We start from the raw sequence: 23076 nt of genomic DNA on the forward strand, positions 1-23076 counted from the left end.
AATAAAACACATTTAGATAAATATATACTAACCCTTCATTTAAAAAAAAACACATTTAGATAAATATATACTAACCCTTCATTTCAAAATAAAACACATTTAGATAAATATATACTAACCCTTCATTTCAAAATAAAACACATTTAGATAAATATATACTAACCCTTCATTTCAAAATAAAACACATTTAGATAAATATATACTAACCCTTCCTTTCAAAATAAAACACCTTTTCTCTGCACTCACTATCTTTACCAAAACACAGGAAATCTGACTCAAAATGAAATTATTCTGTCCAAGAATGACACTTGCTGTCACTTCACAAAGTACAGGCAGGTAATCAAATTACACAAGTTTTAAAATACTTCCTATCGTTGACATTACAAAAACTACCAAGATTTTATGTTTCAGTTTTACAGGTATTTGCAAGTAAAACCTGCATTCCACCGTTTTTACACTAAATTTATTGGTTGGTAACTGTTTTTTTTACTACATGGTTTGATACAGGAAAACAGGAAAAGTTTTACAGTATTTCTTACAGAGAACAAAATATCCATGAAATGCACAAGACCATTCTGAACAAAAAAAGAAATAAATATTTGCGGAACTAAAGAAATAAAAAGCACAACATTGCTTTTAAGACTTAAAAAAAAAAAAACTTAAATACAGAAATAAGACGATCTTTTGCTGAAACTGTTTGATAGAGGAATTTACTTGTACGCCAATTAAAAAATACCATTTATTGTCTTACTCTGACTTCATGTTACTTTTCCAATGTGCTCTACAGATGACGCATTAACCCTTTATAGGGCCTCAGTGAAAATCCACAGTTCCAGCCAATTATTATTGGAATCCAGGACAAGACCTTCTTATCTTTGGAACATTCAATAAATATGGATATTTTGATGCTTAATATCAAAGTAATAACCAGAAACACCAACTTGTCTGAATATATTAAGAAAAATAACAGAAGTGCTTCTATGAGAAATTCATGAAAAACACTGAGAGAGAAAGAAACACATTTTTATTGGTCCATTATAACCTTAGAGGCATTATTGCTGATACTGGTACTGACATTTTTTTGTTTATAAACCTAAATATAATTGTTAACTAGGCTTACTAACTTTTTAACTTTTCAATGAGCTTTTTATCTTTTTCCTTGACTGTTAACTTCTTTTTTCCAACTTAATTTCCAGTAGGTAATCTATCATTCAAGGGCTCATCTAATTGGTTAAATCCCAAAATAAGATGTACAGCCATGTAGCAGGATCTCTGCTGAATGGCTGGATATAGAGCTTGTGCTTCTAGAGCTCACTGAGGGACGGGGGGTCTCTCTATTTCTATGGGGTATGAAAGTGATTAAAAACTCTGACTTGCCCTATAAAGGGTTAAAGCTTTGATCAACTTGAGCTAATCCAGAGATGGTGAGGGTCAGGTTCACAGTAAGTTCCTGAAATAAAACTCATAGAAAACAAAAGTTCAACTGAAAAGCATTATTGATTAAAGCTATTATTAAACTCTGTTTATGAATACTATCTCTCTCTCTCTAAATATATATATATATTTATTAATATATGTTATTAGTTAGATTTATTTATTTAAGGCAGTACGCAGAGAACTAGCAACCCCATCAACAAAATCATCAACCTGTGAAGGGGAATAAGCTAAGCTTTTGCACTCTGCAGCACTGCTCAGTGACACAGAGCAGAGAGAAAGTGAAGCAGATTCTTTAAAATTTATAACTGCACTATCTGATAAAGATCTACTAAAATGTAACCTTCTTTTGGGGGAGGAGAACTCTGTTAAAGTAATCCTGAAGGTTATTAGAAAGTGGTCAGAGAGGACAGGGTTGTGAGGAAATACTGTTATTTCTTCACATTCTATGCCGTATGTCAGCACAAGATCCAAAGTATGAAGATGAGAATGCGTGGGACTATTCACATTTTGAACAAAGCCAATAGTGTCTAAGATAGCATTAAAGGCTGCTCTTAAGCTATCGCCTTCAATGTCAGCATGGATGTTAAAATCTCCCACTATGATGACCCTGTCAGTATTTAATACCAAATCAGAAAGGAACTCTGAAAACTCATCTAAACATTCAGAGTAAGGACCTGGTGGACGATACAAAGTTACAAAAAGAAGAGGTTTTCTGCTTTGAAATCTGGATCAGGGAAATTAAGGGTTAAATGTTCAAAAGAGTTGTAGGTATTAACTGTCTTGGTAGTAATCAGTAAGTCAGACTGGAAGATTGTTGCTACTCCTCCTCCTCGCCCAGAACTTCTGGGGATGTGAACATTTAAATAGTTAAAGGCTTTCCATGTTTTATTTTCTAAGTCATGCCATTGAAGCATGGCTGAAAAGCAGCGTCTGACTTTCTTTTGCTCATTTTCATGGATTTTTTTATTCCTGTCATCATTGTGGGTTTAACTTTCATAAAACACGCCTATCAACTATTTCATCCACGTTTAAATATAAATTAATCTATAAGGTTATTTTAATCCAGCTGTTCTAGATGTTGATGCTGTAGAGAGGAAGGATCTCCTGTAGAGGTCTGTCTGCAGCAGATCTGGTTCAGCCTCTGACTGAAGACCCTCTGTTGGTGTCTAACAGTCTGATGAACAGAACCGGCCTTCTTTATTTGCTGGTTGAGCTTCTTTCAGTCATTAGCTCTGATGATGATGATGGAGGCAGAGATCAGACTGATAGAAGATCTGCAGCATCTGAAGGACCTCAGCTTCCTCTAGAAGTCCAGTCTGCTCTGTCCTTGGAGACGAGGTGAACAGGGAGGTATTTCTGCTCCAACATGCAGCCTCCTTCAGCAGAACATAGAATATCACACGTCCCAAAATAAAATGTCATCAGCAAATATCCTTCCTGTTGCACCTCGTCCGCCAGAAGAGGTTTTTAAATCTATTAAATAAGGAAATGAAGTTCTGAGGAACTCTAGAAGGAGCTTTAAATCAATTCTGTTAATTTTTATATTCATCTATTTAAATCCAATAAAGTTATTCCTATAAATCCACTGATCTGATTGGTTGGTAGATTAACTGCAGTCCTCGACTCCATAGTCCGCTCTAAAAACAACTAAAATAATAAAAACTGTTTCTGACACAGATCCAGATCTTTTAGTATAGAATGTGTCTGTTAGAGGCAGCTGATTCACTGAGCTGCTCAGAGTCTGGGCTGTCCCATCGCTGCCCGACTATAAATCACTGAGAGGAAATCAATGGCGTCCGGTCGGCCTGGGACTCGTTGTGTCCTTGGAAAAGTCTGAGATGAATCCAAAACTAAAAGAATCAACTCTATGAAAATAGATGCTTTAGACGCCAAGTTATGAAAGAAACTCTAGAATATGTAGATCAACTGATTTCTGAGTCTCTGGAACAAGATGGTAATGATTTGATAGGACTGGAGGTCACCATGGAAACCAAAAGCTTTTTGAACTGGGAAGATGAATCCCAGTCTGGTTGTTCCTGACCATTTCCATACGGCGTCTCGCTGACATCATCATGGAAAACCGAAGGCGTCAGGAGTTCTGCTGATGGGATCCAGATAATTGGATTAATATCTCTGTTAGCAGAAGGAAGGCCTTGGGGCCCGCTACCTGAGGATTACCTGCCCTATCTGAGCTGTAATCTCTGAGGAACAGCGACTGATCCCAGATCAGATCATTTAAGGTCAGAAGAGAAAATGAACCAAAATACTGGAAAAATATTCCTGTAAAAAGCAGCAGCAGAAAGTTTATCAGACAAAAACCAGACATGGATTTAAGGCATTTATTCTGAGCAACGAGCAGAAATATGATGACAGCAGATTATATATAAAAAAGATCAAAGTGAATTGATCTAAATCGATGAGAAGCTGTTATGGTTACAGAGCGCAGAGAGAAACGGATGCAGCTCAGACCTGCCCCCACTGGAGGCCCTCTGGGGCCCACAGCTCTTTAAGGAGGAAATGTTAGCAAGGACCAACATCATGATTTAAGGCCTTACAGCAGTGGTCCCCCACCTGTCCTCCGCCTGTCCTCCATCTGTCCCCCTGGACCTCTAGAGTCCAATGGTTCCTTCGCACCAGCCTGTTAATCAGCCATGCAGTAAGTCATGACTGGGGCCCCAAGATCAAAAATGCAGGAGTCCCTGGACAGCAGGGGTCCCTGGACAGCAGGAGTCCCTGGGGACCAGGGGTCCTTTAACAGCAGGGTTCCCTGGAAACAGGGTTCTCTGGACAGCAGGGGTCCCTGGAAAGCAGGGGACCTTGGAGGACAGGGTTCCCTGGGGACCAGGGATCCTTAAAAAGCAGGATTCCCTGGGGACCAGGGGTCCTGGAACAGCAGGATTCCCTGGGGACCAGGGGTCCTGGAACAGCAGGATTCCCTGGGGACCAGGGGTCCTGGAAAGGCAGGATTCCCTGGGGACCAGGGGTCCTGGAAAGGCAGGATTCCCTGGGGACCAGGGGTCCTGGAACAGCAGGATTCCCTGGGGACCAGGGGTCCTGGAAAGGCAGGATTCCCTGGGGACCAGGGGTCCTGGAAAGGCAGGATTCCCTGGGGACCAGGGGTCCTGGAACAGCAGGGGTCCCTGGGGACCAGGGATCCTTAAAAAGCAGGATTCCCTGGGGACCAGGGGTCCTGGAACAGCAGGATTCCCTGGGGACCAGGGGTCCTGGAACAGCAGGATTCCCTGGGGACCAGGGGTCCTGGAACAGCAGGATTCCCTGGGGACCAGGGGTCCTGGAACAGCAGGATTCCCTGGGGACCAGGGGTCCTGGAACAGCAGGGGTCCCTGGGGACCAGGGATCCTTAAAAAGCAGGATTCCCTGGGGACCAGGGGCTCCTGCTTTTTAAGGATCCCTGGGGACCAGGGGTCCTGGAACAGCAGGATTCCCTGGGGACCAGGGGTCCTGGAACAGCAGGATTCCCTGGGGACCAGGGGTCCTGGAACAGCAGGATTCCCTGGGGACCAGGGGTCCTGGAACAGCAGGATTCCCTGGGGACCAGGGGTCCTGGAACAGCAGGGGTCCCTGGGGACCAGGGATCCTTAAAAAGCAGGATTCCCTGGGGACCAGGGGCTCCTGGACGAACTTCCTGCTGCTGGAAACATCCAGATGTTTAACAGCAGCAGTGACCTTTGACCTTCTTCTTCAGTCTGCCTGAGCTGAGCTAGAATAGTAAAGAACGGTGGAGCTGCTGGTTCCACGGTTCTGGAGAAAAGTCTTAGAAAGTCTGGGTGAACATTAAACGTGAAATGCTGCATAAAACATGAAGAAGCAAACAACTGATGGAGAAAGATGAGCAGAACCAGAACCAGATGGAGCCATACAGGTGGAAGGTTCTGATCCACTTCCTCCTTTATTTGTTCTTGGCAGCCAGCGGCTTGCGGCTGATCTTCCTGCTCTTATCGCTGCTCTTCTTTGGAGGTTCTGGGTTCGCCTGCATGTGCCGACCATGGAGACTGTGGAGAGAAGAGAGAAACTGTGAGAAGACATCTCTAGAACCTTCCACCTTCATTAGATAGAAGGAACCATCATCAGCACTGCTGTGGAACCAGTCAATCCCTCCTCAGAGGATCCAGAACCCATTTTCTGGTGTCTCTACAACCTTCCACCTTCATTGGATAGAAGGAACCATCATCAGCGCTGGGAAGGAACCAGTCAATCCCTCCTCAGAGGATCCAGAACCCATTCTCTGGTGTCTCTAGAACCTTCCACCTTCATTAGATAGAAGGAACCATCATCAGCACTGCTGTGGAACCAGTCAATCCCTCCTCAGAGGATCCAGAACCCATTTTCTGGTGTCTCTACAACCTTCCACCTTCATTGGATAGAAGGAACCATCATCAGCGCTGGGAAGGAACCAGTCAATCCCTCCTCAGAGGATCCAGAACCCATTCTCTGGTGTCTCTAGAACCTTCCACCTTCATTGGATAGAAGGAACAATCATCATCGCTGCTGTGGAACCAGTCAATCCCTCCTCAGAGGATCCAGAACCCATTCTGTGGTGTCTCTAGAACTTTCCACCTTCATTAGATAGAAGGAACCATCATCAGCGGTGCTCTGGAACCAGTCAATCCCTCTTCAGAGGATCCAGAACCCATTCTCTGGTGTCTCTAGAACCTTCCACCTTCATTAGATAGAAGGAACCATCATCAGCGCTGCTGTGGAACCAGTCAATCCCTCCTCAGAGGATCAAGAACCCGTTCTCTGGTGTCTCTAGAACTTTCCACCTTCATTAGATAGAAGGAACCATCATCAGCGCTTCTGTACAACCAGTCAATCCCTCTTCAGAGGATCCAGAACCTGTTCTCTGGTGTCTCTAGAACCTTCCACCTTCATTAGATAGAAGGAACCATCATCAGCGCTTCTGTACAACCAGTCAATCCCTCCTCAGAGGATCCAGAACCTGTTTTCTGGTGTCTCTAGAACCTTCCACCTTCATTAGATAGAAGGAACCATCATCAGCGCTGCTGTGGAACCAGTCAACCCCCCCTCAGAGAATCCAGAAAACATGCTCTGGTGTCTCTAGAACCTTCCACCTTCATTAGATAGAAGGAACCATAATCAGCGCTGCTCTGGAACCAGTCAATCCCTCCTCAGAGGATCAAGAACCCATTCTCTGGTGTCTCTAGAACCTTCCACCTTCATTAGATAGAAGGAACCATCATCAGCGGTGCTGTGGAACCAGTCAATCCCCCCACAGAGAACCCAGAACATGTTCTCTTGTGTCTCTAGAACCTTCCACCTTCATTAGATAGAAGGAACCATCATCAGCGGTGCTCTGAAACCAGTCAATCCCTCCTTAGAGGATCAAGAACCCATTCTCTGGTGCCTCTACAACTTTCCACCTTCATTAGATAGAAGGAACCATCATCAGCGGTGCTCTGAAACCAGTCAATCCCCCCTCAGAGGATCCAGAACCCATTCTCTGGTGCCTCTAGAACTTTCCACCTTCATTAGATAGAAGGAACCATCATCAGCGGTGCTCTGAAACCAGTCAATCCCTCCTCAGAGGATCCAGAACCCATTCTGTGGTGTCTCTAGAACCTTCCACCTTCATTAGATAGAAGGAACCATCATCAGCACTGCTGTAGAACCAGTCAATCCCTCCTCATATGGTCCAGAGCTCCTTCTCTGGTATCTCTAGAACCTTCCACCTTCATTAGATAGAAGATACCATCATCAGAGATGCTGTGGAACCAGTCAATCCCCCCTCAGAGAATCCAGAACCTGTTCTCTGATGTCTCTAGAACCTTCCACCTTCATTAGATAGAAGGAACCATCATCAGAGCTGCTGTAGAACCAGTCAATCCCCCCTCAGAGAATCCAGAACCTGTTCTCTGATGTCTCTAGAACCTTCCACCTTCATTAGATAGAAGGAACCATCATCAGAGCTGCTGTAGAACCAGTCAATCCCCCCTCAGAGAATCCAGAACCTGTTCTCTGATGTCTCTAGAACCTTCCACCTTCATTAGATAGAAGGAACCATCATCAGAGCTGCTGTAGAACCAGTCAATCCCCCCTCAGAGAATCCAGAACCCGTTCTCTGATGTCTCTAGAACCTTCCACCTTCATTAGATAGAAGGAACCATCATCAGCGCTGCTGTGGAACCAGTCAATCCCCCCTCAGAGAATCCAGAACCCGTTCTCTGGTGTCTCTAGAACCTTCCACCTTCATTAGATAGAAGGAACCATCATCAGCGCTGCTGTAGAACCAGTCAATCCCCCCTCACAGAATCCAGAACCTGTTCTCTGATGTCTCTAGAACCTTCCACGTTTATTAGATAGAAGGAACCATCATCAGCGCTGCTGTAGAACCAGTCAATCCCCCCTCAGAGAATCCAGAACCTGTTCTCTGGTGTCTCTAGAACCTTCCACCTTCATTAGATAGAAGGAACCATCATCAGCGCTGCTGTGGAACCAGTCAATGCATCCTCAGAGGATCCAGAACCCATTCTCTGGTGTCTCTAGAACCTTCCACCTTCATTAGATAGATGGAACCATCATCAGAGCTGCTGTGGAACCAGTCAATGCCTCCTCAGAGGATCCAGAACCCATTCTCTGGTGTCTCTAGAACCTTCCACCTTCATTAGATAGAAGGAACCATCATCAGCGCTGCTGTGGAACCAGTCAATCCCTCTTCAGAGGATCCAGAACCCATTCTCTGGTGTCTCTAGAACCTTCCACCTTCATTAGATAGATGGAACCATCATCAGAGCTGCTGTGGAACCAGTCAATGCCTCCTCAGAGGATCCAGAACCCATTCTCTGGTGTCTCTAGAACCTTCCACCTTCATTAGATAGAAGGAACCATCATCAGCGCTGCTGTGGAACCAGTCAATCCCCCCTCAGAGAATCCAGAACCCGTTCTCTGGTGTCTCTAGAACCTTCCACCTTCATTAGATAGAAGGAACCATCATCAGCGCTGCTGTAGAACCAGTCAATCCCCCCTCACAGAATCCAGAACCTGTTCTCTGATGTCTCTAGAACCTTCCACGTTTATTAGATAGAAGGAACCATCATCAGCGCTGCTGTAGAACCAGTCAATCCCCCCTCAGAGAATCCAGAACCTGTTCTCTGGTGTCTCTAGAACCTTCCACCTTCATTAGATAGAAGGAACCATCATCAGCGGTGCTGTGGAACCAGTCAATGCATCCTCAGAGGATCCAGAACCCATTGTCTGGTGTCTCTAGAACCTTCCACCTTCATTAGATAGATGGAACCATCATCAGAGCTGCTGTGGAACCAGTCAATGCCTCCTCAGAGGATCCAGAACCCATTCTCTGGTGTCTCTAGAACCTTCCACCTTCATTAGATAGATGGAACCATCATCAGAGCTGCTGTGGAACCAGTCAATGCCTCCTCAGAGGATCCAGAACCCATTCTCTGGTGTCTCTAGAACCTTCCACCTTCATTAGATAGAAGGAACCATCATCAGAGCTGCTGTGGAACCAGTCAATCCCTCCTCAGAGGATCAAGAACCCATTCTCTGGTGTTTCTAGACCCTATTGCAGCTCCCTGGATCTCCGCCCCACCACCAGGGGGCTCTCTGCTCCTACAGTCTGGGCTGAAGGTCACCTGACCCCAACCATCCCACCTGTTCAGATTGTCCCTCTCAGTCTGTCCTGGAGTTTAATCCTAATCTGCAATATCTGCTTCAATCTGCCATTTAGTAATAAAAATAAAGCAATAATCCATCAAAGGTTGAGGTTATTGATATCCAATTAGTAGAACCTTGAAGGGCTCCACATAGCACCCCCCCCCCCCCCCCCCCCCTTCAGCTAAGCTGTCTGTCACTGTTTCCCTCTGGGCTCCTAGCAGGCCTGCGCCATGCCAGAGGGTCAGTGGAGTGGAAAAGCCGGCCTCTCTTCCTGCTCCCTGAAGTCTTGTTAGTGGTCCTCTGACTGCAGATCAAACCATTCCTTCCTCTTCGTGTCACAGAGCCTTTGTTCTGCCGTGAGGTGGTGAAATGAACAAACATTAGCCCTCCTCATAAGAAGGGCTGAAACCTTCACATTGATCAATATTGGAAGCAATCTCCTCTAATCAGCATCTAATCCTATTTAGCTGGAGCACAGACACAGGAGTGAATAATTCAGCCCAACTGATTGATTGGAGAAACTCTGTAGATCTGCTCCATCAAGAAGTTACACAATCTGATGAAGAGGAAGCTGACTTTTGCCCACATGATACCAATGATGCACCATATAGAGATAGGGTTAGGGGATTATAGGGTTAGGGGGATTATAGGGTTAGGGGATTATAGAGGTAGAGGGATTATAGGGGTAGGGGGATTATAGGGTTAGGGGATTATAGGGTTAGGGGATTATAGGGTTAGGGGGATTATAGGGTTAGGGGATTATAGAGGTAGGGGGATTATAGGGTTAGGGGGATTATAGGGTTAGGGGATTATAGAGGTAGGGGGATTATAGGGTTAGGGGGTTATAGAGTTAGGGTGGTTATAGGGTTAGGGGGATTATAGGGTTAGGGGATTATAGAGGTAGGGGGATTATAGGGTTAGGGGGATTATAGGGGTAGGGGATTATAGGGGTAGGGGGTTTATAGGGTTAGGGGGATTATAGGGTTAGGGGATTATAGAGGTAGGGGGATTATAGGGTTAGGGGGATTATAGGGTTAGGGGGATTATAGGGTTAGGGGGATTATAGGGTTAGGGGATTATAGAGTTAGGGTGGTTATAGGGTTAGGGGGATTATAGGGTTAGGGGGTTATAGAGTTAGGGTGGTTATAGGGTTAGGGGATTACAGGGTTAGGGGATTATAGGGTTAGGGGATTATAGGGGTAGGGGGATTATAGGGTTAGGGGGATTATAGGGTTAGGGGGATTATAGGGGTAGGGGGATTATAGGGTTAGGGGGTTATAGAGTTAGGGTGGTTATAGGGTTAGGGGGATTATAGGGTTAGGGGGTTATAGAGTTAGGGTGGTTTTAGGGTTAGGGGGATTATAGGGTTAGGGGATTAAAGGGTTAGGGGATTATAGGGTTAGGGGATTATAGGGGTAGGGGGATTATAGGGTTAGGGGGATTATAGGGGTAGGGGGATTATAGGGGTAGGGGGATTATAGGGTTAGGGGGTTATAGAGTTAGGGTGGTTATAGGGTTAGGGGGATTATAGGGTTAGGGGGATTATAGGGTTAGGGGGATCATAGGGTTAGGGGGTTATAGAGTTAGGGTGGTTATAGGGTTAGGGGGATTATAGGGTTAGGGGGATTATAGGGTTAGGGGGATTATAGGGTTAGGGGGATTATAGGGTTAGGGGGATCATAGGGTTAGGGGGTTATAGAGTTAGGGTGGTTATAGGGTTAGGGGGATTAAATGGTTTGGGGGATTATAGGGTTAGGGGGATTATAGGGTTTGGGAGGTTATCTAATTGGGGGATTATAGGGTTACACGGCGTTAACACACGTATCATTCTGGTAAAGAGCTGCCAAAGCTCAAATTCAAAGGTGGGTCTAACAGGATCGGCCTCATCAGGTCAGAGCCAATCAGATAACTGCAGATGTGACGCTCAACCTCCAAGCATTGCTCTGATTTGTAATTTTCTAGTCAGGGAGACATGTGAAGCCGAGAACAACAAACATTTGTTTTTAAAAAGAAAGGACATAAAGCCGTCCACTGCTGAACCCTGACAGTCAGACCAACCTCCCTGAGGAGGGGAACCAATGAACCGACGGCTAACAGTGACCCAACCACCTGATGGCGTCCATACACCACCCTCTGAGCCAGGTTCTGGTTTACTCTCCACTGTCGCTGCATGCATGCTCAGTGTGAGGGATTGCTGTAGAGTCGATATCTGATGCAATCAGCTGTGAGCCAATCTAGATAATAAAAGCTAAATTTTTAGGGACCATCTGACTGAAACCATGTCAGAGTTCCAGAAAGCAAACTGCTGCTGAATTAATATTAAACCCTGCAGCCTGAGGCTCCCAGCTATGGTCCAACCATGTGGAGCACCAAGTCAGCCATTGTTAGAAAGGCTGTTTTCTTTCTCCTGACTGTTTAAATGCTGTCATTGTCAGGCTGCTGAATAAAAGCAGGTGTTTCACCGCCATGGTGACTCTGCAGCAGAGGAAACCTGACCTTCCCTTTCACACCCTGAGAAGCTGGCAGTCACATAAGGCCGGTAAACTCTGGGTGGGTCCCAGGCTGCACTGCTGCAGGGGGAACTTCTGAAAACCAATTAGCAGGAGACGAAAAGATTCAGTCAGATGATTTTCTACAGTTCTGCTCTTCAACTTTGGCTTAATTAAGAACAGGCAGCATCTGCATGAGTCACCAAGGAGCAGAAACACTTGGTTTTCTCTATTAAAAGTGAAGCATGTGTGGATGTGTTTTTAGGGAAAGTGGAAGGAGACGCTGAATATGGATCAACTGACTGGTTTTACTGAAACAGTTTCACTTCATTTCTATTTCAGACAAACTTCTATCAAATCATTCAGACAATGAAAAAGTTTGTATCAACGGAAACCCGGCTGGTTGCATCAAGTCTGTGACTTTACAGCCAGAGGCTGGAGATGTTGGGCTGCTTGGTGTCGATGACTCTACTGCAGACATTTCTAAACACCTGGGAGGAGAAAACTGAGCAGAAACATCCTGGGGTCAAACAGCAGACCGCTGTTCATTACTTCTAGATCTAGATTTGATCCTTTAGTGTCTTTGGGAATATTGACCTGGTCATTTGGGCGGGGTGGGGGGGTGGGGTTAAATTAACATCAGTGAACTGATAACCTTGGCCAATTGGTTAAAAAAAAAAAGTTAAAAACAATCCACTGAACTTTGCTGGAAGATGTTTTGTTTCCCATCCAGGAAGTTTTTTCAATTCAAAGCCTTGTTATGGCTTAGAAAACCTGAAAATTCAGGCCCACCCCATAGGGATGGGGGTCTTTAAGGTCGTTTTCAGACTGGAAACAGGCCCACCCCATTGGGATGGGGGGTCGTTAAGGTCGTTTTTAGACTGGAAACAGGCCCACCCCATTGGGATTGGGGGTATTTAAGGTTGTGTTCAGACCGAAAACAGGCCCACCCATTGGGATTGGGGGTCTTTAAGGTCTTGTTCAGACCGAAAACAAGCCTACCCCATAGGGATGGGGGGTCTTTAAGGTCGTGTTCAGACCGAAAACAGGCCCACCCCATTGGGATGGGGGGTCTTTAAGGTCGTGTTCAGACCAAAAACAGGCCCACCCCATTGGGATGGGGGTCTTTAAGGTCGTGTTCAGACAAAAAACAGGCCCACCCCATTGGAATGGGGGGTCTTCAAGGTTGTGTTCAGACCAAAAATAGGCCCACCCCATTGGGATGGGGGGTCTTTAAGGTCGTGTTCAGACCAAAAACAAGCCCACCCCATAGGGATGGGGGGTCTTTAAGGTCGTGTTCAGACCAAAAACAGGCCCACCCCATTGGGATCGGGGGTCTTTAAGGTCGTGTTCAGACCGAAAACAAGCCCACCCCATTGGGATGGGGGGTCTTTAAGGTCGTGTTCAGACCAAAAACAGGCCCACCTCATTGGGATTGGGGGTCTTTAAGGTCGTGTTCAGACCAAAAACAGGCCCACCCCATTGGGATGGGGGGTCTTTAAGGTCGTGTTCAGACCAAAAACAGGCCCACCCCATTGGGATTGGGGGTCTTTAAGGTCGTGTTCAGACCAAAAACAGGCCCACCTCATTGGGATGGGGGGTCTTTAAGGTCGTGTTCAGACCAAAAACAGGCCCACATCATTGGGATTGGGGGTCTTTAAGGTCGTGTTCAGACCAAAAACAGGCCCACCCCATTGGAATGGGGTGTCTTCAAGGTTGTGTTCAGACCAAAAACAGGCCCACCCAATTGGGATGGGGGGTCTTTAAGGTCGTGTTCAGACCAAAAACAGGCCCACCCCATTGGGATGGGGGTCTTTAAGGTCGTGTTCAGACCAAAAACAGGCCCACATCATTGGGATTGGGGGTCTTTAAGGTCGTGTTCAGACCAAAAACAGGCCCACCCCCATTGGGATGGGGGGTCTTTAAGGTCGTGTTCAGACCAAAAACAGGCCCACCCCATTGGGATTGGGGGTCTTTAAGGTCGTGTTCAGACCGAAAACAAGCCCACATCATTGGGATTGGGGGTCTTTAAGGTCGTGTTCAGACCAAAAACAGGCCCACCCCATCGGGATCGGGGGTCTTTAAGGTCGTGTTCAGACCAAAAACAGGCCCACCCCATTGGGATCGGGGGTCTTTAAGGTCGTGTTCAGACCGAAAACAAGCACACCCCATTGGGATGGGGGGTCTTTAAGGTCGTGTTCAGACCGAAAACAAGCCCACGTCATTGGGATTGGGGGTCTTTAAGGTCGTGTTCAGACCAAAAACAGGCCCACCCCATTGGGATGGGGGGTCTTTAAGGTCGTGTTCAGACCAAAAACAGGCCCACATCATTGGGATTGGGGGTCTTTAAGGTCGTGTTCAGACCAAAAACAGGCCCACCCCATTGGGATGGGGGGTCTTTAAGGTCGTGTTCAGACCAAAAACAGGCCCACCCCATTGGGATGGGGGGTCTTTAAGGTCGTGTTCAGACCAAAAACAGGCCCACCCCATTGGGATTGGGGGTCTTTAAGGTCGTGTTCAGACCAAAAACAGGCCCACCCCATTGGGATGGGGGTCTTTAAGGTCGTGTTCAGACCAAAAACAGGCCCACCCATTGGGATCGGGGGTCTTTAAGGTCTTGTTCAGACCGAAAACAAGCACACCCCATTGGGATGGGGGGTCTTTAAGGTCGTGTTCAGACCGAAAACAGGCCCACCGCATTGGGATTGGGGGGTCTTTAAGGTCGTGTTCAGACCAAAAACAGGCCCACCCCATTGGGATGGGGGGTCTTTAAGGTCTTGTTCAGACCGAAAAAAAGCCCACCCCATTGGGATGGGGGGTCTTTAAGGTCGTGTTCAGACCAAAAACAGGCCCACCCCATTGGGATGGGGGGTCTTTAAGGTCGTGTTCAGACCAAAAACAGGCCCACCCCATTGGGATGGGGGGTCTTTAAGGTCGTGTTCAGACCAAAAACAGGCCCACCCATTGGGATCGGGGGTCTTTAAGGTCGTGTTCAGACCGAAAACAAGCCCACCCCATTGGGATGGGGGGTCTTTAAGGTCGTGTTCAGACCGAAAACAAGCCCACCCCATAGGAACGAGGGAGAAATCTGCCTGGAACTGGCCCTTTGGCCAATTTGCTAAACCAGACCTGCCTGTTTGCTCTGGTAAAGCTACAACCAGAGTGAGGACCACACAGTTGCTGCTCTATATCCAGTTCCAAGGCAGACCACCTCACCAACACTAGAGCCAGGGTAAAAGAACCAGCAGGGACTGAACTGCCTGCCTCATCCCTTTGGACCCTGAAGGTCAAAGATCAGCAGACACCCATGGCAGGTTTAGGAGGAAATAGATGATCAGGAAGAACAGTGTTGTTCCAATTGTTTGCTCCTAGTGGTTATTATGTGGTGATGGTGGTGGTGATGGTTGGTTGTGGTTGTGATTTGTGGTGGTGGTGATGGCAGTGGAGGTGTTCATGGTGGTGATGGTGGTGATTTTAGTGATGGTTGTGGTAGTGATGGTAGTGGTGGTGTTCGTTATGGTGGTGATGGTGGTGGTGATGGTAGTGGATGTGATGGTGGTGATAGTGGTGATTGTAGTGGTGGTTGTGATAGTGATGGTGGTGTTGGTGTTCATGGTGGTGATGGTTGTGGTGGTGATCGTTATGGTGGTGATGGTGGTGGTGGTGATCGTTATGGTGGTGATGGTAGTGGATGTGATGGTGGTGATAGTGGTGATTGTAGTGGTGGTTGTGATAGTGATGGTGGTGTTGGTGTTCATGGTGGTGATGGTAGTGGATGTGATGGTGGTGATGGTTGTGGTGGTGATAGTGATGGTGGTATATCTACTTCATGTAGATATATATGCCTAGAATCTAACACGTCCCTCAGAGCCTCCAGCACCTTCCTCACTACTTCATGTAGATATATATGCCTAGAATCTAACACGTCTCTCAGAGCCTCCAGCACCTTCCTCACTACTTCATGTAGATATATATGCCTAGAATCTAACACGTCTCTCAGAGCCTCCAGCACCTTCCTCACTACTCCATGTAGATATATATGCCTAGAATCTAACACGTCTCTCAGAGCCTCCAGCACCTTCCTCACTACTCCATGTAGATATATATGCCTAGAATCTAACACGTCCCTCAGAGCCTCCAGCACCTTCCTCACTACTTCATGTAGATATATATGCCTAGAATCTAACACGTCCCTCAGAGCCTCCAGCACCTTCCTCACTACTTCATGTAGATATATATGCCTAGAATCTAACACGTCTCTCAGAGCCTCCAGCACCTTCCTCACTACTTCATGTAGATATATATGCCTAGAATCTAACACGTCTCTCAGAGCCTCCAGCACCTTCCTCACTACTTCATGTAGATATATATGCCTAGAATCTAACACGTCTCTCAGAGCCTCCAGCACCTTCCTCACTACTTCATGTAGATATATATGCCTAGAATCTAACACGTCCCTCAGAGCCTCCAGCACCTTCCTCACTACTCCATGTAGATATATATGCCTAGAATCTAACACGTCTCTCAGAGCCTCCAGCACCTTCCTCACTACTTCATGTAGATATATATGCCTAGAATCTAACACGTCTCTCAGAGCCTCCAGCACCTTCCTCACTACTCCATGTAGATATATATGCCTAGAATCTAACACGTCTCTCAGAGCCTCCAGCACCTTCCTCACTACTTCATGTAGATATATATGCCTAGAATCTAACACGTCCCTCAGAGCCTCCAGCACCTTCCTCACTACTTCATGTAGATATATATGCCTAGAATCTAACACGTCTCTCAGAGCCTCCAGCACCTTCCTCACTACTCCATGTAGATATATATGCCTAGAATCTAACACGTCTCTCAGAGCCTCCAGCACCTTCCTCACTACTCCATGTAGATATATATGCCTAGAATCTAACACGTCCCTCAGAGCCTCCAGCACCTTCCTCACTACTCCATGTAGATATATATGCCTAGAATCTAACACGTCCCTCAGAGCCTCCAGCACCTTCCTCACTACTTCATGTAGATATATATGCCTAGAATCTAACACGTCTCTCAGAGCCTCCAGCACCCTTCCTCACTACTTCATGTAGATATATATGCCTAGAATCTAACACGTCCCTCAGAGCCTCCAGCACCTTCCTCACTACTTCCCTGTAAGATTTTTATATGCCAAATCAAACACGCCCTCAGAGCCTCCCCGCCCCTTTTCCCCACTACTCCATGTAGAAATATATGGGCCCAAATCTAAAAACGTTTCGAGCCTCCAGCCCCTTCCCCCACCCACTCCATGTAGATAAATTTTCCTAAATCCCAACACGTCCTAAAAGCCTCCAGCCCTTCCTCACTACTTCCCTGTAGATATAAATGCCTAGAATCTAACACGTTCCCCCCAGGGGCCTCCCGCACCTTTCCCCACTACCCATGTAGATATATATGTAAATCTAACACGTCCCTCGAGCCTCCCGCACCTTTTCCCCACTACTTTATGTAGTATATATGCCTAGGAAAATTTTTAACCCTCTTCAAGCCTCCAGCATTTTCCCCCCCCTACTTCATGTAGATATAAAGGGCCCAGCATCTAACACGTCTTCCCCGAGCCTCCCCGCCCCTTTTCCTCACTATCCTTTTTGATAAAATATGCCTAGAATCTAAAAACGTCTCTCAGAGCCTCCAGCCCCTTTTCCCCACTACTTTATTTAGATATTTAGCCTAGGGAAACTTTTTAACACGTTCCCCAGAGCCTCCGCCCCTTTTCCCACACTCCCTGTAAAATTTTTTATGCCCCCAGAATCTAACACTCTCTCAGAGCCTTCCCAGCCCCCTTTTCCCCACTACTTCCCTGTGTTTTATATGCCTAGAATCTAACACGTCCTCAGAGCTCCAGCCCCTCCTCACTACTCCCTGAAAATATTTTTGCCTAGAAATTTAAAAACTTCCCCTTTAGGCCTCCAGCACCTTTCCTTTACTAATTATTAGATTTTATATGCCTAGGAATCCCAACACTTTCCCCCAGAGCCTCCCGCACTTCCTCTCTACTTAAAGTAGATATATAAGCCTAGAAAACTAAAACGTTCTCAGGCCTCCACACCTTCCTTTACACTTCATTAGAAAATATATGCCTAGAATCTAACACTCTCTCAAAAGCCTCCAGCCCCCCTTTCCCCACTACTCCATGTAGATATATTGGGCCTTGGGAAACTAACACGTCTCTCAGAGCCTCCAGCCCCTTTCCCCACTACTCCATGGGAGATAAAAAATGCCTAGGGAACTAACCGTCTCCAAGCCCCACCCCTTTCCCCACTATCCATGTTGAATTAAAATGCCTGAATCTAACACTTTTCCAGAGCCCAACCCCTTCCTCACTATCCATGAAAATTTTTTTTGCCTAAAAATCTAACCGTCCCCCCCCCCCCCTCAGAGCCTCCCCGCCCCCTTTTCCCCACTACTCCAAAGTAGAAAATTTTTATGCCTAAATCTAAAAATTGCTTAGACTTTCAAATGATCCAGTCTGGGTTTTTTTCAAATGATTTTTTCACCCAAATTCAATAAAAAAAACCCGGGGTTTTGGGGGTAAAATGGGAAATAAAAAGGTTTTTGGGCTTTACTGGGATAAAAAAAGGGTTTGGTCTTAACTGGGGAAAATAAAAATGGGGTTTTGGTTTTTTAACTGGAGGATAAACTAGTTTGGTTTTTAACTGGGGAAAATAAACTGGTTTTGGGCTCAACGGGGGATAAACTAGTTTGGTCTTAATGGGAAGATAAACTGGTTTTTTGGGCTTAACGAGGGGGATAAAAAAAGTTTTTGGGCTTAACTGGGAGGATTTTAAAAATGGGGTTTTGGGCTTTACTGGGGGGATAAATGGTTTGGTTTTTAACTTGGGGGGGAAAAAAACGGGGTTTTGGGCTCAGCTTGGGGGGGTAAAATGGTTTTGGGCCTTTAAAAAAAGGGGATAAAAATGGTTTTGGGCTTAAATGGGGGAAATAATTCCCGGTTTGGTCCCCAAAATGGGGGGGTAAACTGGGTTTTGGGCTTTAAATAAAAGGATAAAATAGTTTTGGGCTTAATGGGAAGATAAAATGGTTTGGCTTAACTGAGAGGATAAACTAGTTTTTTCCCTTTAAAAGGGGAAAATAAAAATGGTTTGGTCTCAACTGGGAGGATAAACTGGTTTGGTCTTAACTGAGAGGATAAACTAGTTTGGTCTTAACTGGGAAGATAAACTGGTTTGGTCTTAACTGAGAGGATAAACTAGTTTGGTCTTAACTGGGAAGATAAACTGGTTTGGTCTCAACTGGGAGGATAAACTGGTTTGGTCTTAACTGAGAGGATAAACTAGTTTGGTCTTAACTGGGAGGATAAACTGGTTTGGTCTTAACTGGGAGGATAAACTGGTTTGGTCTTAACTGGGAAGATAAACTGGTTTGGTCTTTACTGGGAGGATAAACTGGTTTGGTCTTAACTGGGAAGATAAACTGGTTTGGTCTCAGCTGGGAGGATAAACTGGTTTGGTCTTAACTGGGAAGATAAACTGGTTTGGTCTCAGCTGGGAGGGTAAACTGGTTTGGTCTTAACTGGGAAGATAAACTGGTTTGGTCTTAACTGGGAAGATAAACTGGTTTGGTCTTAACTGGGAGGATAAACTGGTTTGGTCTTAACTGGGAAGATAAACTGGTTTGGTCTCAACTGGGAGGATAAACTAGTTTGGTCTTAACTGGGAAGATAAACTGGTTTGGTCTCAGCTGGGAGGGTAAACTGGTTTGGTCTTAACTAGGAAGATAAACTGGTTTGGTCTTAACTGGGAAGATAAACTGGTTTGGTCTTAACTGGGAGGATAAACTGGTGAGGTGTTAACTGGAAAGATAAACTGGTTTGGTCTTAACTGGGAAGATAAACTGGTTTGATCTTAACTGGGAGGGTAAACTGGTTTAGTGTTAACTGGGAACATAAACTGGTTTGGTCTTAACTGGGAGGATAAACTGGTTTGGTCTTAACTGGGAGGATAAACTGGTTTAGTGTTAACTGGGAAGACAAACTGGTTTGGTCTTAACTGGGAGGATAAACTGGTTTAATTTTAACTGGGAAGATAAACTGGTTTGGTTTTAACTGGGAGGATAAACTGGTTCAGTGTTAAATGGGAAGATAAACTGGTTTGGTTTTAACTGAGAGGATAAACTTTCATGTTAATTGGAAGGACAAACTGGGACAAGGATAATGACAGCGTGTAAGTTTAATGACTTACTACTTATAGGTCTCTGAGCGGACGTATTCGAAGACATGGGAGACTCCCAGTTGAAACTGGTCTGCGATGGGAGTGACCCACGGATTGTTCTCAGCTTTGAACACCTGCTTTGGACCAGTTAGATCCAGATTCCCTGCAAAGACAATTATTACAATCAGTTAGGCTTCTATTATTTAGTCATGATTTGCAAAGTGTCCAGTCTATAGCGTCCACTGTAAAGTGTCCAGTCTAAAATTTCCAGTTTATAGCATCCAGTCAATAGGGTCCAATCAATAGCGTCCAGTCTAGAGTTTCCAGTCTAAAGCGTCCAGTCTTAACAGTCCAGTCTATAGCATCCAGTCTAAAGCTTCCAGTCTAAAATGTCGAGTTTAAAGCATCCAGTCTATAGCGTCCATTGTAAAGCGTCCAGTTTATAGCATCCAGTCCAAAGCGTCAATAGCGTCCAGTCAATAGCGTAGAGTCTAGAGTGTCCAGTCTACTGCGTCCAGCCCAGAGCGTCCAGTCAATACCGTGCAGTCTAAAGCGTCCAGTCTAGAGTGTCTAGTCTAAAGCGTCCAGTCTATAGCGTACAGTCTAAATCATCCAGTCTAGAGTTTCCAGTCTAAAGCGTCTAGTCTTAAGCTTCCAGTCTATAGAATCCAGTCTAAAGCGTCCAGTCTAAAATGTCCAGTTTATAGCGTCCAGTCTAAAGCGTCCATTCAATAGCATCCAGTCAAGTGTCCAGTCAATATTGTACAGTCTACTGCATCCAGTCTAAAGTGTCTAGTCTAAAGTGCTCAGTCTAGAGCTTCCAGTCTAAAATGTCAAGTTTAAAGCATCCAGTCTATAGCGTCAATTGTAAAACGTCCAGTCTAAAATGTCGAGTTTATACTGTCCAGTCTAAATCATCCAGTCTATAGAGTCTAGTCAATAGCATCCAGTCAATAGCGTTCAGTCTAGAGTGTCCAGTCAAGGCGTCCTGTCTATAGCTTGCAGTCTATAGCGCCCAGTCTGAAGCATCCAGTCTAGAGCTTCCAGTCTAAAATGTCGAGTTTAAAGCATTCAGTCTAAATCATCCAGTCTCGAGTGTCCAGTCTAAAATGTCCAGTTTATAGCATCCAGTCTATAGCGACCCATCTATAGCGTCCAGTCTAAATCATCCAGTCTACAGCGTCCAGTCTAGATTGTCGAGTGTAAAGAGTCCAGTGTATAGCGCCCAGTCTAAAGCTTCTAGTCTAAAATGTCGAGTTTAAAGCATCCAGTCGAAATCATATCTCGAGCGTCCAGTCTAAAATCTCCAGTTTATAGCATCCAGTCTATAGCGTCCCATCTATAGCATCCAGTCTAAATAATCCAGTCTACAGCGTCCAGTCTAGAGTGTCGAGTCCAAAGCATCCAGTCTAAATCATCCAGTCTACAGCGTCCAGTCTAGAGTGTCGAGTCCAAAGCATCCAGTCTAAATCATCCAGTCTACAGCGTCCAGTCTAGAGTGTCGAGTCTAAAGCGGCCAGTGTATAGCGTCCAGTCTATAGCGTCCAGCCTAGAGTGTCAAGTCTAAAGCAGCCAGTGTATAGCGTCCAGTCTAGAGTGTCGAGTCTAAAGCGTCCAGTGTATAGCGTCCAGTCTATAGCGTCCAGCCTATAGCGTCGAGTCTAAAGCGTCCAGTGTATAGCGTCCAGTCTATAGCATCCAGCCTAGAGTGTCAAGTCTAAAGCAGCCAGTGTATAGCGTCCAGTCTATAGCGTCTATTCTAGAGTGTCGAGTCTAAAGCGTCCAGCCTATAGCGTCCAGTCTAGAGTGTCAAATCTAAAGCGTCCAGTGTATAGCGTCCAGTCTACAGCGTCCAGCCTATAGCCTCCAGTCTAAAGCTTCCAGTCTATAGCGTCCCATCTATAGCGTCCAGTCTAAATCCTCCAGTCTACAGCGTCCAGTCTAGATTGTCGAGTCTAAAGAGTCCAGTGTATAGCGCCCAGTCTAAAGCTTCCAGTCTAAAATGTCGAGTTTAAAGCATCCAGTCTAAATCATATCTCAACGTCCAGTCTAAAATCTCCAGTTTATAGCATCCAGTCTATAGCGTCCCATCTATAGCGTCCAGTCTAAATCATCCAGTCTACAGCGTCCAGTCTAGAGTGTCGAGTCCAAAGCATCCAGTCTAAATCATCCAGTCTACAGCGTCCAGTCTAGAGTGTCGAGTCTAAAGCGGCCAGTGTATAGCGTCCAGTCTATAGTGTCCAGCCTAGAGTGTCAAGTCTAAAGCAGCCAGTGTATAGCGTCCAGTCTAGAGTAGGGGTGGGTATTGGCAAAGAAGTCACGATTCGATTCGAATCACGATTCACATGCCACGATGCGATTCTATCACGATGCATCACGATACTTGAAATATTGCGATGCATTGCGATATTTTCACTGAACACTGTAAGAAAAAGATACAGCCCTTACCAGTGGCTGACTGGCTGGGTGTGATCTGGATAGTGTCTTCAATTGATACATAACTGAAAGCAACTGAATTCATACATAGCTGGATTTATTGAAATTACTTTTGGAGGGGTTGCCATGAAAACAAATACTGGACAGAAATATTACTATTACTGGCATGGACACACCAACAAAAAGATCTTAGGATTCATCAAACTTAAAATAACAAAGTGAGGATAATCAGTCCGGACATGCTTATGACACAAAGCAGCAGGCGTCAACACATCCGCAGCGACATCTGCTGGACTGGAAGTTGTATTCCACTTGGTTTGATTGATGTGCGCCAACCATTAATGTATTTTATTTGTTCATTTTTTTTTTTTATAATCGATTCTTGCCTTCAAGAATCGATTCAGTAGATCACAAAAATTAGAATCACGATGCATCGATTTGACGATTATTTTGCACACCCTTAGTCTAGAGTGTCGAGTCTAAAGCGTCCAGTCTAGAGTGTCGAGTCTAAAGCGTCCAGTGTATAGCGTCCAGTCTAGTGTCCAGCCTATAGTGTCGAGTCTAAAGCGTCCAGTGTATAGCATCCAGTCTATAGTGTCCAGCCTATAGCGTCCAGTCTAAAGCTTCCAGTCTATAGCGTCCCATCTACAGCGTCCAGTCTAGAGTGTTGAGTCCAAAGCATCCAGTCTAAATCATCCAGTCTACAGCGTCCAGTCTAGAGTGTCGAGTCTAAAGCGGCCAGTGTATAGCGTCCAGTCTATAGCGTCCAGCCTAGAGTGTCAAGTCTAAAGCAGCCAGTGTATAGCGTCCAGTCTATAGCGTCCAGCCTATAGTGTCGAGTCTAAAGCGTC

The 23076-nt window shown here is 45.6% G+C and overlaps 1 protein-coding gene across 2 annotated transcripts in view; it reads right to left on the minus strand.

Annotated features, from left to right (window-relative positions):
* Window positions 1–4918: 4918 nt before the first annotated feature.
* rsu1 (Ras suppressor protein 1) overlaps window positions 4919–23076 on the minus strand; it is a 38895-nt gene continuing 20737 nt past the window's right edge. Inside the window, exons 6-7 of one of the 2 annotated variants that reach the window (XM_038268247.1) lie at window positions 19820–19952; window positions 4919–5450 (exon numbers count right to left, since the gene is read on the minus strand). In XM_038268247.1, the coding sequence (XP_038124175.1) occupies window positions 5348–5450; window positions 19820–19952 (236 nt within the window). In that variant the 3' untranslated portion in view covers window positions 4919–5347. The remainder of the gene's footprint in view (window positions 5451–19819; window positions 19953–23076) is intronic. The other variant, XM_038268240.1, reaches the window with a different exon arrangement.

Source organism: Cyprinodon tularosa, unplaced genomic scaffold (genome assembly GCF_016077235.1).
Source record: "Cyprinodon tularosa strain WSP-4 unplaced genomic scaffold, ASM1607723v1 ctg1188, whole genome shotgun sequence".
NCBI lineage: Eukaryota > Metazoa > Chordata > Actinopteri > Cyprinodontiformes > Cyprinodontidae > Cyprinodon > Cyprinodon tularosa.